Source organism: Schistocerca nitens, chromosome 8 (assembly GCF_023898315.1).
Source record: "Schistocerca nitens isolate TAMUIC-IGC-003100 chromosome 8, iqSchNite1.1, whole genome shotgun sequence".
NCBI classification, from domain to species: domain Eukaryota; kingdom Metazoa; phylum Arthropoda; class Insecta; order Orthoptera; family Acrididae; genus Schistocerca; species Schistocerca nitens.
The window spans coordinates 123,558,918-123,569,803 of NC_064621.1; the positions used below are offsets into that span (position 1 = coordinate 123,558,918).

General features: G+C 45.6%; 1 protein-coding gene across 1 annotated transcript in view; it reads left to right on the forward strand.

Moving 5' to 3' along the window:
• LOC126199438 (translation initiation factor IF-2-like) overlaps window positions 1-10,521 on the forward strand; it is a 43,426-nt gene extending 32,905 nt beyond the window's left edge. Inside the window, exons 3-4 of the mRNA XM_049936355.1 lie at window positions 2,705-3,202; window positions 8,356-10,521. Coding sequence (XP_049792312.1) covers window positions 2,705-3,202; window positions 8,356-8,604 — 747 coding nt within the window. The 3' untranslated portion in view covers window positions 8,605-10,521. The remainder of the gene's footprint in view (window positions 1-2,704; window positions 3,203-8,355) is intronic.
• The last annotated feature ends 365 nt before the right edge of the window (window positions 10,522-10,886 follow it).

The following is a 10,886-nucleotide window of genomic DNA, read 5'->3' on the forward strand; positions in this document are numbered from 1 at the left end:
TATGTTCCCGTTTTTAATTTAGAATAAACACCGTATTTCCTTTTTTTGGCTTCTGAGCCATTGCATTTGGTCCTCCTGGCTTCTGAGCCACCGCGCAAGTCTTCCCCCAACAAGACAAATGCTCCTCTGTAAATATCTTACTTTTCCTACGGAATGTCTTTGTGAGCTACTGGTTATTTTGAATTTCCAACGATTTTTCGATATGGGTTAAGTGTACGTGCGTTGCTTGCATTTGCAAATTTCCCCTTCACTTTAACTCGAGTCACATGGCCTGTGACTGTTGCGCCATCGCTAACAACATACTAGTTGCGAAATCGGGACAAATATTAAACAGTTTGCATTAGGCTATTGAATTGTCGTGCGATTTTCTCCAGGCAGCAGTTGGCGGTAACTCCATGTGGTGGGTCTCCAGTGGCGGCAATGGCGCGGATGAGTCACCTTCACTTGAGTTAAGGGGAGTTCCGGGTGCGCATAAGGGGGAGCGGTGATGATTGTTTCAACTATGATGTCGGGGGGGGGGGGGGATTGTTTTAACTTCAAACTCAGTGTCGACGGAACTCATCTAGCAGTGTCCATCCACCGCTCTGGAGTCTAGAGTCGAAACCAGTCACTGACTCCAATAAAAAAATATTTTAACAACACTACGATCAAGAATGTTTTAAATTTTAATTTTAACAAATTTTAAGATCGCTGACTATGTTTTTAAAAATTTCAACAATTGTGCAAATTTTGGTCAGCTGGGTTAGCAACATTTTTAAGCTCTAGGCAAGACAGTTCCTGATATTTTAATTGAATTCAGTTCAAAATAATCTTATATAACACGGTGCACAATGGTATATGTGTGACCTATTGGCCAATTTAAATCTCCCACATTTGTTGGAATTTCCTGTCACTTTATACCTAGGGCTATTGGCGTATGTAAAAGGTGGGAGGAACTTGGCAACAATGCACTCTTGCTCCTTCTCTGCTAGCTATACTACTAGTGATAACCCAGTTCCACTAAATAGCAGCCCATTAGTGGCCTCGCACAGATAGCAGTAAGTACCTACAGCTGGAGAACAGGCCTGGTGTAGTGGTAATAAATTCTGTAGACAGGCCTTTCGTATGAATCAACGTATTTACAGGATGGCCCACAAGAAGTAGTACATTTTGATTTAGTTATTATGAGCTTTGGCATATATTTAAGCCAAGTTCACTCGTAGATAACTCTTCTACATACATTGCCATTATTGGAAAGCCAAACACAAGTTTATTTCTGAAAAGGAACATCACACAGACGGCTTCCATCATGGCGAGTCATTACCGAAGACGTTGGAGGAAGTTGCTCGTTACATTCTACATCATTTCTTGAGAAATGGCTTGTATCCCTTCCAGTACTGTGGCTTTCAGCTAATCAGTATTGTAGATCCTCGTATAAAAAACATAAATAAATAAAAAAAATAAAAACAACTTGAAACTAAATTCCTCAAATGACTACAAGTGTAAGAATTTAATCTGTATAAATGTTTTGAATAGGGTTACTTAGTGAAAACTTGCATTATGATTTGTAATAACCTTGCCTGGTATTTTATCCCATCCTTTTAAGACATTTTCAGCTATTTAAATACTATTCGTGGTGCACAGCTGTGCTACGAACGAACGAGCCGCTGCCGCGGCGCATTCAAACTGCATTAAATGAAACCGATCTTACTGCAAAAAAGCGGACAGGTAATAGTGAACTAAAATTATTTCTTTCAGCTTTCGGGATTGCAGGGCAGAGCAGCAGATTTTATGATGTGTTTTACAGGTGGCCGCGGGCTGCGGATGATATATTATTAACAGTGCGAAAGATAATTTACCTTCATGACATAAAAGAAATCTCGCTGGGCAAGTGCTCTACCATCTGAGCTACCCAAGCACGACTCACACCCCGTCCTCACAGCTTTACTTCTGCCAGTACCTCGTCTCCTACCTTCCAAATTTTGCAGAAGCTCTCCTGCGAACCTTTCAGAACTAGCACTCCTGAAAGAAAGGATATTGCGGAGACATGGCTTAGCCACAGCCTGGGGGATGTTTCCAGAATGAGATTTTCACTATGCAGCAGAGTGTGCGCTGATATGAAACTTCCTGGCAGATCAAAACTGTGTGCCGGACCGAGGCTCCAACTTAGGAGCTTTGTCTTTCGCAGGCAAGTGCTCTACCATCTGAGCTACCCAAGCACGACTCACGCCCTGTTCTCACAGCTTAACTCCTGCCAGTACCTCGTATCCTACCTTCCAAACTTTACAGAAGCTCTCCTGCGAACCTTGCAGAACTAGCACTGCTTGGGGCGCTCAGATGGTAGAGCACTTGCCCGCGAAAGGCAAAGGTCCCGAGTTCGAGTCTCGGTCCGACACACAGTTTTGATCTGCCAGGAAGTTTCATATCAGCGCACACTCCGCTGCAGAGTGAGAATCTCATTCTGACTGCTAATGTTGTATGCGAAATTATGGGTTTCTTTTTGCTACTCATCTGTTTTAACGCCCATTTTTCTACATTTGGAGCTAGGTACCATTCGTCATATCAACGAGAACTCTTGTCGAGGTCATCTTGTATCCTCCTACATTCACTCAGCTTCGAGACCTTCCCGTACAGGACAGCACCATCAGCACACGCATGGGTGCAGTCTGTTGTACAGTCTTCTGCTGACGGCTGTGGATAAATGCGGTGGCGTGCGCATGTGCAGGTGCCGGCGACGCCGTACCCGCGCCTCGGCCGGCAGGAGGCGGGCGGCCGCGGTTTCGGCGACGGCCGCGGGCAGCGCTGGGAGCGGCCGCTCAGCTACTCCATCGTGGACGCCGACACCCAGCCCGAGGCCGACCGCCGGCGCGAGTTTCCACCGTCGCCGCCAGAGGCGCGCTACGGCCGCCTGCCCGCGCCCCCGCCGCCCCCCTACTACCAGCAGAGGCCGGGGCCGGACTACTACTCCTACTCGAGCAGGCCAGACGTGGACTACTCCGGCAGGAGGCCCGACCTGGACTACTCCGCCAGGCGGCCCGACCTCGACTACTCTGCCAGGAGGCCGGAGCTAGACTACTCCGCCAGGAGGCCAGAGCTAGACTACTCTGCCAGGAGGCCGGAGTTGGCCTACTCTGGGAGGCCAGAGACGGAGGGTCGGCGGACGCTGCCTCTGTCACCCGTACCGGACCACAGACGCCCCGGCGCCCCCTACCGTGGTCCACAGGTAGGGATCTCACTGCATTTAAACCTGCAAAAGATAAGCTGTCTCGTATTTTACGTTATGTGAATTCTGTGCACATTCTCGTTCCTTGGGGAAGATGGGTAGAAATCCTTCAACAAAGCACAAGTCTCTGAATCTAACTGACGAAAGGACAAAATACAAAACCGCAGCGAATGAAGCAGGCAAAAGGAAATGCAGACATCTAAAAAATGAAACTGACAGGAGGTGTAAAATGACATAACAGGGACGTCTACGCAAACAATGTGACGCTTTACAAGGGGAAAATAAATAACGGCGATAGGGAAATTAAAGAAATCTTTGGAGAAACGAGAAACAGGTCTCTGAATATCAAGAGATTAGATGGCAAGCCAGTTCTAAAAAAAAAGAAGGGAAAGATGAAAGGTGGAGCTATGTATTAGCTCCACCATGCCAAAAAAAGCTTCAAATGGCTCTGAGCACTATGGGACTTAACATCTGAGGTCATCAGTCCCCTAGACCTAGAACTACTTAAACCTAACTAACCTAAGGACATCACACACACCCATGCCCAAGGCAGGATTCATACCTGCGACTGTAGCAGTCGCGCCGTTCCGGACTGATGCACCTAGGCCCGCTCAGCCACAGTGGCTGGCTCCACCATGTCACTTGGATGCAGTACGGAAGGGCCTCGGGTCAACACATCTCTCTGCTGCTGTCAGCTTCCTATCTGACCGTAACTACTTCTCCTTCGAGAAGCTCCTCGACTGTCTTTCACGAGGCTGAGTGGATGCCGTTCTGGTCTTCTGATCACCGAGATATCCCCGGCAGTCCTGAGAATCGAACCCAGATCCTCTGTATGGCAGCCACCTGTGCTGACCACTCAGCTATGGAGGCAGGCAAGCAATACATACAAGTTCTATACAGGAAAAACAGACTTTTCGATAATACTATACAACGAGAAAAGGAAGTAAGTGAAGGTGATGTAGGAGACAATATGATATTGCGAGAATAACTTGGCACACACTAAAAGACCTAAGTCGACACGTGCCCTGAGAAGACAACTCCTCAAAATTATTCAGATTCTCAGGAGAGCAAGCCATGAAAAAATTATTCCACCTGGTTTCTAGGATTCATAAGACTCGTGAAATACCTTCAGTCTTCAAGACGAACATGAATACTATTGAATCAACAGTACAATCGGTATGCATGCGTACCTAATAGGTACCAAAACGCTGTGCATAAAAACTGAATTTTCCAGTGCTTATACCTCAGGTTCTATTGATGATAAAAAGGTAGGATGAAGTTTTCTTGGAAATTCCTTGCGCTAAGGACCATTTGTATATCCAACAGAAGGATCGTCTTAGTGTCACTATCCTACACAACAGGGTCAAAGTATGAATATGACACACTTCCTCCTGCAGAAAATCGGTTCGTTCTTTTTGTAATCTGCGTGGGGCTTGATGGGAGCCATGGAGGCACCATTAGTTCCTGGGGTGGAGTATCCTCAGAAAACCCCACATTTTTACTATGTTTTCGCCGTCACCAGCGGATCAAACGTCAACCAAGGTTTCCAAGATGGCTGTGCACAGAAAATGGCTGAAACTTTTACGATGTACTCCTAAGATCTTGACCTCGAACAATCTTGAAGATTTTCTTCATATACGTATTTATCCATTTCTGGGATACAGAGGTTCAAAGTTTCGCTGCATATACACGAAAGATACGCATGTAAAATACGGTGTGAGGCGAAAATATAGTTCATAAAGTGAGATAACATGGAGAAATATGCTGCAAAACGTATCCGCCATCATTTGGGAACCCCATTATGCAAACTGAAGCACATGCTAAATTCTTTTGCACATGAAATCCGATCTGAGATATAAACTTAGTTTTGCGTTATTTCATTGTCACATAAGTAAACTGTCTAAATGTTACTGACCAGTATATATCTTTTCATATGAGTTACAATCCCCTGCTGCAACAGGGGAAAGAAGGGAGCTAGCGGAAAAATGCTCCTATCAGATCACAAAAGAGGCGAATACGTTCCTGTTTATTTAAAATTCTCAGACTGAAAAGTTGTGTAGTAGCTACCTCATCCTACCTTCTGAGTGCGTATAAAAATATTCCCAAAAATTTTGGCATGCGAACATGTTTATGCTGAGAGAGAAGAAACAGTGGCAGTGGGAAAGTAACGGAAAAGTAATAAATGCTCCAACATTGTAGACTGGTTGTGTTACAGAAAGAGCGAAAGAAACAATGGCAGTATGAGAGAAATAGAGGAACACCGTGGCAGTGGAACATAGTTGATGATAACAGAATGGTGCTTGGATAAGAGTGAAGGAGGCAATACCACGGTTAGAGGAATAAAGAGAAAGAGGAAGTGGAATTGGTTGAGAGCCAGTGATAATGAGAGACTAAGTATAGGATAATGACAATGAGGAAAAGAGAGAGAGAGTGTGAGTGTGAGTGACAGTGAGAAGAGACAGTAACAGTAGGAAGTAAGGAATGAGATATTAGGAGTAAGAGAGAGGAAGAGGGAGACAATGATAGTGAGAGGAGACTGTAGTAGTAGGACAGGACGAATAGGACTGTGGCTGTGCCATAGGAGACAATGACAGAAAACACAAAGAAATAATGAGAATGAGTGAGAAAGAGTGACTGGGAGTGGATGGGTATGAGTGACTTACAGTGATCGGTTAATGGGTGGGAATGAGTTACTGTTAGTCTGAGGTAAGCTGCATGTTAAAAAAAGCGGGAATATGTTCGAATGACAAAATTTTTCGGAAAATTTTTGAAGGTGCTGAGGAAGGTAGAATGAGGCAGCTGCTACCCCACTTTTCAGTCAAAGTCTTTTTTAAATAAACAGGAACACATTCACATTATTTTTTTTTTTTTGTGATCCGATAGGTGCGTTTTTCTGCTGATAACTCATACTTGCAGAACAGTGACATCAGTTATTAAGAGAAGAATGAAAAACCTGGTAAAAGCCAACTTCGGGGAAGATCAGTTTGGGTTCCACTGAAATGTAGGCACACATGATGCCATACAGGCCCTTCAACGTATCTCAGAATATAGATTTAAGGAAGCAAACCTACCTTTATAGAGTTTATAGACTTAGAGAAATTTTTTCACTGGCGTTGACTAGAATAAACTCTTCTGAATTATGAAGATAACAGATTTGAAACACACAGAGCTACAAGTAAACTCGTACAAATACCACGCTCCAGTTCTAACGAGAGTTGAAGGACATGAAATTGGAGGAATAGTTCAAAGGGGAGTGAGACAAAGATGCAGCCTATTCCAGACATTAGTAAATTGGAACACTGCGCAGCAAGTAGAGAAAGCCAAGAAGAAATTTGGAAGGGGTATTAACGTTTAGGAAGAAGTAGTAACACCTTTGACGTTTGCTGACACTGAGTTTCTCTAAAAGGCAGCAATGGACTGAAAAGAAGAGCTCAACGGAATGGGTAGTGTCTTGAACATACACTTCCTTACAAGACATGGTCGTTTGTCAGTGTAACTTCATACACATACTACATACCTATCGCCAAGGATCCAGTCAGGCAACTCCACCACCAAAAGGGTGAATCGCCCTATTGTACACCAATTGGCAGGTATATACACTACTGGCCATTAAAATTGCTGCACCAAGAAGAAATGCAGATGATAAACGGACAAATATATTATACTAGAACTGACATGTGATTACATTTTCACGCAATTTTGGTGCATAGATCCATAGAAATCAGTACCCAGAACAACCACCTCTGGCCATAATAACGGCCTTGATACGCCTGGGCATTGAGTCAAACAGAGCTTGGATGGCGTGTACAGGCACAGCTGCCCATGCAGCTTCAACACGATACCACAGTTCATCAAGACTAGTGACTGGCATATTGTGAGAAGCCAGTTGCTCGGCCACCATTGACCAGACGTTTACAATTGGTGAGAGATCTGGAGAATGTGCTGGCCAGAGCAGCAGTGGAACATTTTCTGTATCCAGGAAGGCCCGTACAGGACCTGCCACATGCGTCATGCATTATCCTGCTGAAATGTAGGGTTTCACAGGGATCGAATGAAGGTTAGAGCCACAGGTCGTAACTCATCTGAAATGTAACGTACACCGTTCAAAGTGCCGTCAATGCGAACAAGAGGTGACCCAGACGTGTAACCAATGGCACCCCATACCATCATGCAGGGTGATACGCCAGTATGGCGATGACGAATACACGCTTCCAATGTGCGTTCACCGTGATGTCGCCAAACACGGATGCGACCATCATGATGCTGTAAACAGATCCTGGATTCATCCGAAAAAATGACGTTTTGCCATTCGTGCACACAGGTTCGTCGTTGAGTAAACCATCGCAGGCGCTCCTGTCTGTGATGTAGCGTCAACGGTACCGTAGCCGTGGTCCCCGAGCTGATAGTCCATGCTGCTGCAAACGTCGTCGAACTGTTCGTGCAGATGGTTGTTGTCTTGCAAACGTCCCCATCTGTTGACTCAGGGATCGAGACGTGGCTGCACGATCCGTTACAGCCATGCAGATAACATGCCTGTCATCTCGACTGCTAGTGATACGAGGCCATTGGGATCCAGCACGGCGTTCCGTATTACCCTCCTGAACCCACCGATTCCGTATTCTGCTAACAGTCATTGGATGTCGACGAATGCGAGCAGCAATGTCGCGATACGATAAACCACAATCGCGATAGGCTACAATCCGACCTTTATCAAAGTCGGAAACGTGATGGTACGCATTTCTCCTCCTTACACGAGACATCACAAAAACGTTTCACCAGGCAACGCCGGTCAACTGCTGTTTGTGTATGAGAAATCGGTTGGAAACTTTCCTCATGTCGGCACGTTGTAGGTGTCGCCACCGACGCCAACCTTGTGTGAATGTTGTGAAAAGCTAATCATTTGCATATCACAGTATCTTCTTCCTGTCGGTTAAATTTCGCGTCTGTAGCACGTCATATTCGTGGTGCAGCAATTTTAGTGGCCAGTAGTGTAGTTTTCTTCTGGGCACATCTTTGGAAGTCCTGCCAGGGATGCAGGCTGACTTTAGTACGGCTCTGGTCGTAGTGAGTGAGTTTTCTTGTTCTAACGCCATACATTTGACGCTGTCGTAAGCTTTAGGTAGTGCGCTGTGAGGCTGCGCGTGGTGCCGCAGGGGCAGGTGGCGGTGCCGGCGCCGCTGCTGCCCGACGAGGCGGAGCCGTACCGCGGCTACAACCCGCGCCAGCCGGCGCCCTGGTCCATGCAGATCGGCGCGCGGCTCACCGTCAAGGACGACGGCCGGCGGCTGCCCTTCGGCAGCGGCGGCGGCGGTGGCGGCAACGGCGGCGGCCCGGGGCGGCGCTTCTACGTCAACAGCCAGGCGCCCGGCCCGCACTACGCCGTGCCACTGCGCTACTCCTGAGCTCCCGTGCTACTCCTGAGTCCCTCCGCTACTCCTGAGCTCCTGTGCTACTCTTGAGTCCCAGTGTTACTCCTCAGTCCCTCCGCTACACCTGAGCCCCTGCACTACTCCTGAGCTCCTGCGCTACTCCTGAGCTCCCGTGCTACTCCTGAGTCCCTCCGCTACTCCTGAGCTCCTGTGCTACTCTTGAGCCCCAGTGTTACTCCTCAGTCCCTCCGCTACACCTGAGCCCCTGCACTACTCCTGAGCTCCTGCGCTACTCCTGAGCTCCCGTGCTACTCCTATCCCTCCGCTACACCTGAGCCCCTGTGCTACTCCTGAGCCCCTGCGCTACTCTGGAGCCCCAGTGCTACTCCTGAGCCACCCCCCTGCCATGCCGCCACACACAGTCAGCCGCAGCCACACAGTGTGCAAAACGTCCTCTACAGTTACAGGGACAACAGACTGGAAAATATGCTGGACTCTACAATATTACATTACGAGCCACCCTTGCAAACATTCCTTCTTTTCGAGTGTCAATTTTTGCTTCATCACATTTTTTTTATTTTATTTTTTATTTTATTTGTTTTAAGTCAGTAAGCAGTGTAGGCACTGCAAAGTCATCAACAACGGACAGGTGACAAAATCGAAAAGAGTGCACATCCATTACTGCTATGGTGTTCAGGAACAGGAGCACAGTTACACCTTTAAGGCTATGCAGAGCAGTCTGGAAGGGCATCTTAAAAGCTATGCGATATGTTACTCATCTTTGATACTACATACCCATCTGTACCAGAAACATAAAGTCAGGCTTCCGTCGTGCTCCGATAGTGGACACCACCGAGCTCCAGCAGACACTCCTGTCAACTGAAACAAATGTGTAGCCAAACCATCATATGAGCCATTGATATCCTACCGAAAGACTCGTACCCGACTGGGAGCCCCGTGACATTATTATCATCATTCTTGGACGGCAACCGACGCCACAACTGACTGCTGTCATTTCCAATAGTTGCAAAGAAAGCAGTATTTTCGAAATTTTTACAATGTGGGATACATACATTTAACAACATTACATATTCACTGTCTGTATGTGGCCCTAGCATTGTCTTTGTCATTGAAAAATAATTCTGAATTAAATTTTGTGACTGATGTGATACAAAAATTTCGAGTAACATTTAAATGTTAATTCAGTGAACAGCGATGTCTTACTGTACTTTAAACCTAATGTCTAATACATCGTACAACTACAAGCGTTGTTTAACATGTGGCAGAAAGGTCTCAACTTCTCTTTCATAGAACATGTGGGGCAAAGTGGCAAGAGAAAAAAAATCACACTTTATTAGCTGCTTATTTATTTATTTGTCAGTTCGTGTCTTTGGCTTGTCACAAGTATAAATTTAGCGAACATAAAAAAATCCATCTCTTGTGTAACAGCCGAAGGCTGGAGTACACATGTGTCAGAGGCTACAGGTTTGTGATGTGAGCAGTCTCTGCAACAGTTAGTTTTCTACTGGCTAATAGTGTTGAAAAATGTGCACAAAACACAGCCTCCTATTCAAAAGACAATCTTTTATGTAGGTGAGGTCACCAATATTCACTCTTCAAGAATATCGAAATCTTTGCTATTAGAAAGATAGATTACTTGGGAATTTATCTACGCCCGCAGTGAGATGCATGCCAGATGATTCAGGGGAGTGAGACTATTCCCTTCTCTCATGTGAGTGTATTGTAACGTTCAAATCTAGCAATGTTTAAGTTAAATGTCTATTATTTAAATCAAATTTGGTTTTCATGTACTTTTGTTGTAGGTACAATAATTCTGCCATGTTTTTTCAGAATATTGTGTTTGACAACTTAAACATGTTTTTATTATGACTTAATAAACAGTATTTATCTAAATTGAGATAAATAAATGATAAAATTCAATTCACTCTATCTCGCTGCGATTTATTGTTCAGTAGTGAATGGCGTTATTATACTTGAGTCTCAACAAATGCAGACGACGTTCAGTCACGTCGTGTGGTTCGGCCTTTGTAACTTGTTGCCTTTTTTGTTGTCAGCTCATCGACCACTAAGCATAGCTAAGAAGGTTCCACTCGCCTGACTCCACTCAAGAAAACGCAAGATAACTCGAGCGCCAGCTCCTCGCCTTCTCTGTCACTGTGAGCCCTGTGGAATACCAGAGGAGTCAGCTAGAAGAATTCATAACACAGTCAGAATACGTTGCTTATTGTGACCACTGACCTCTTATGTCATCTGGTGGCGTTGCAGATACGTAACGTGGCGAGGAAAGAATATAA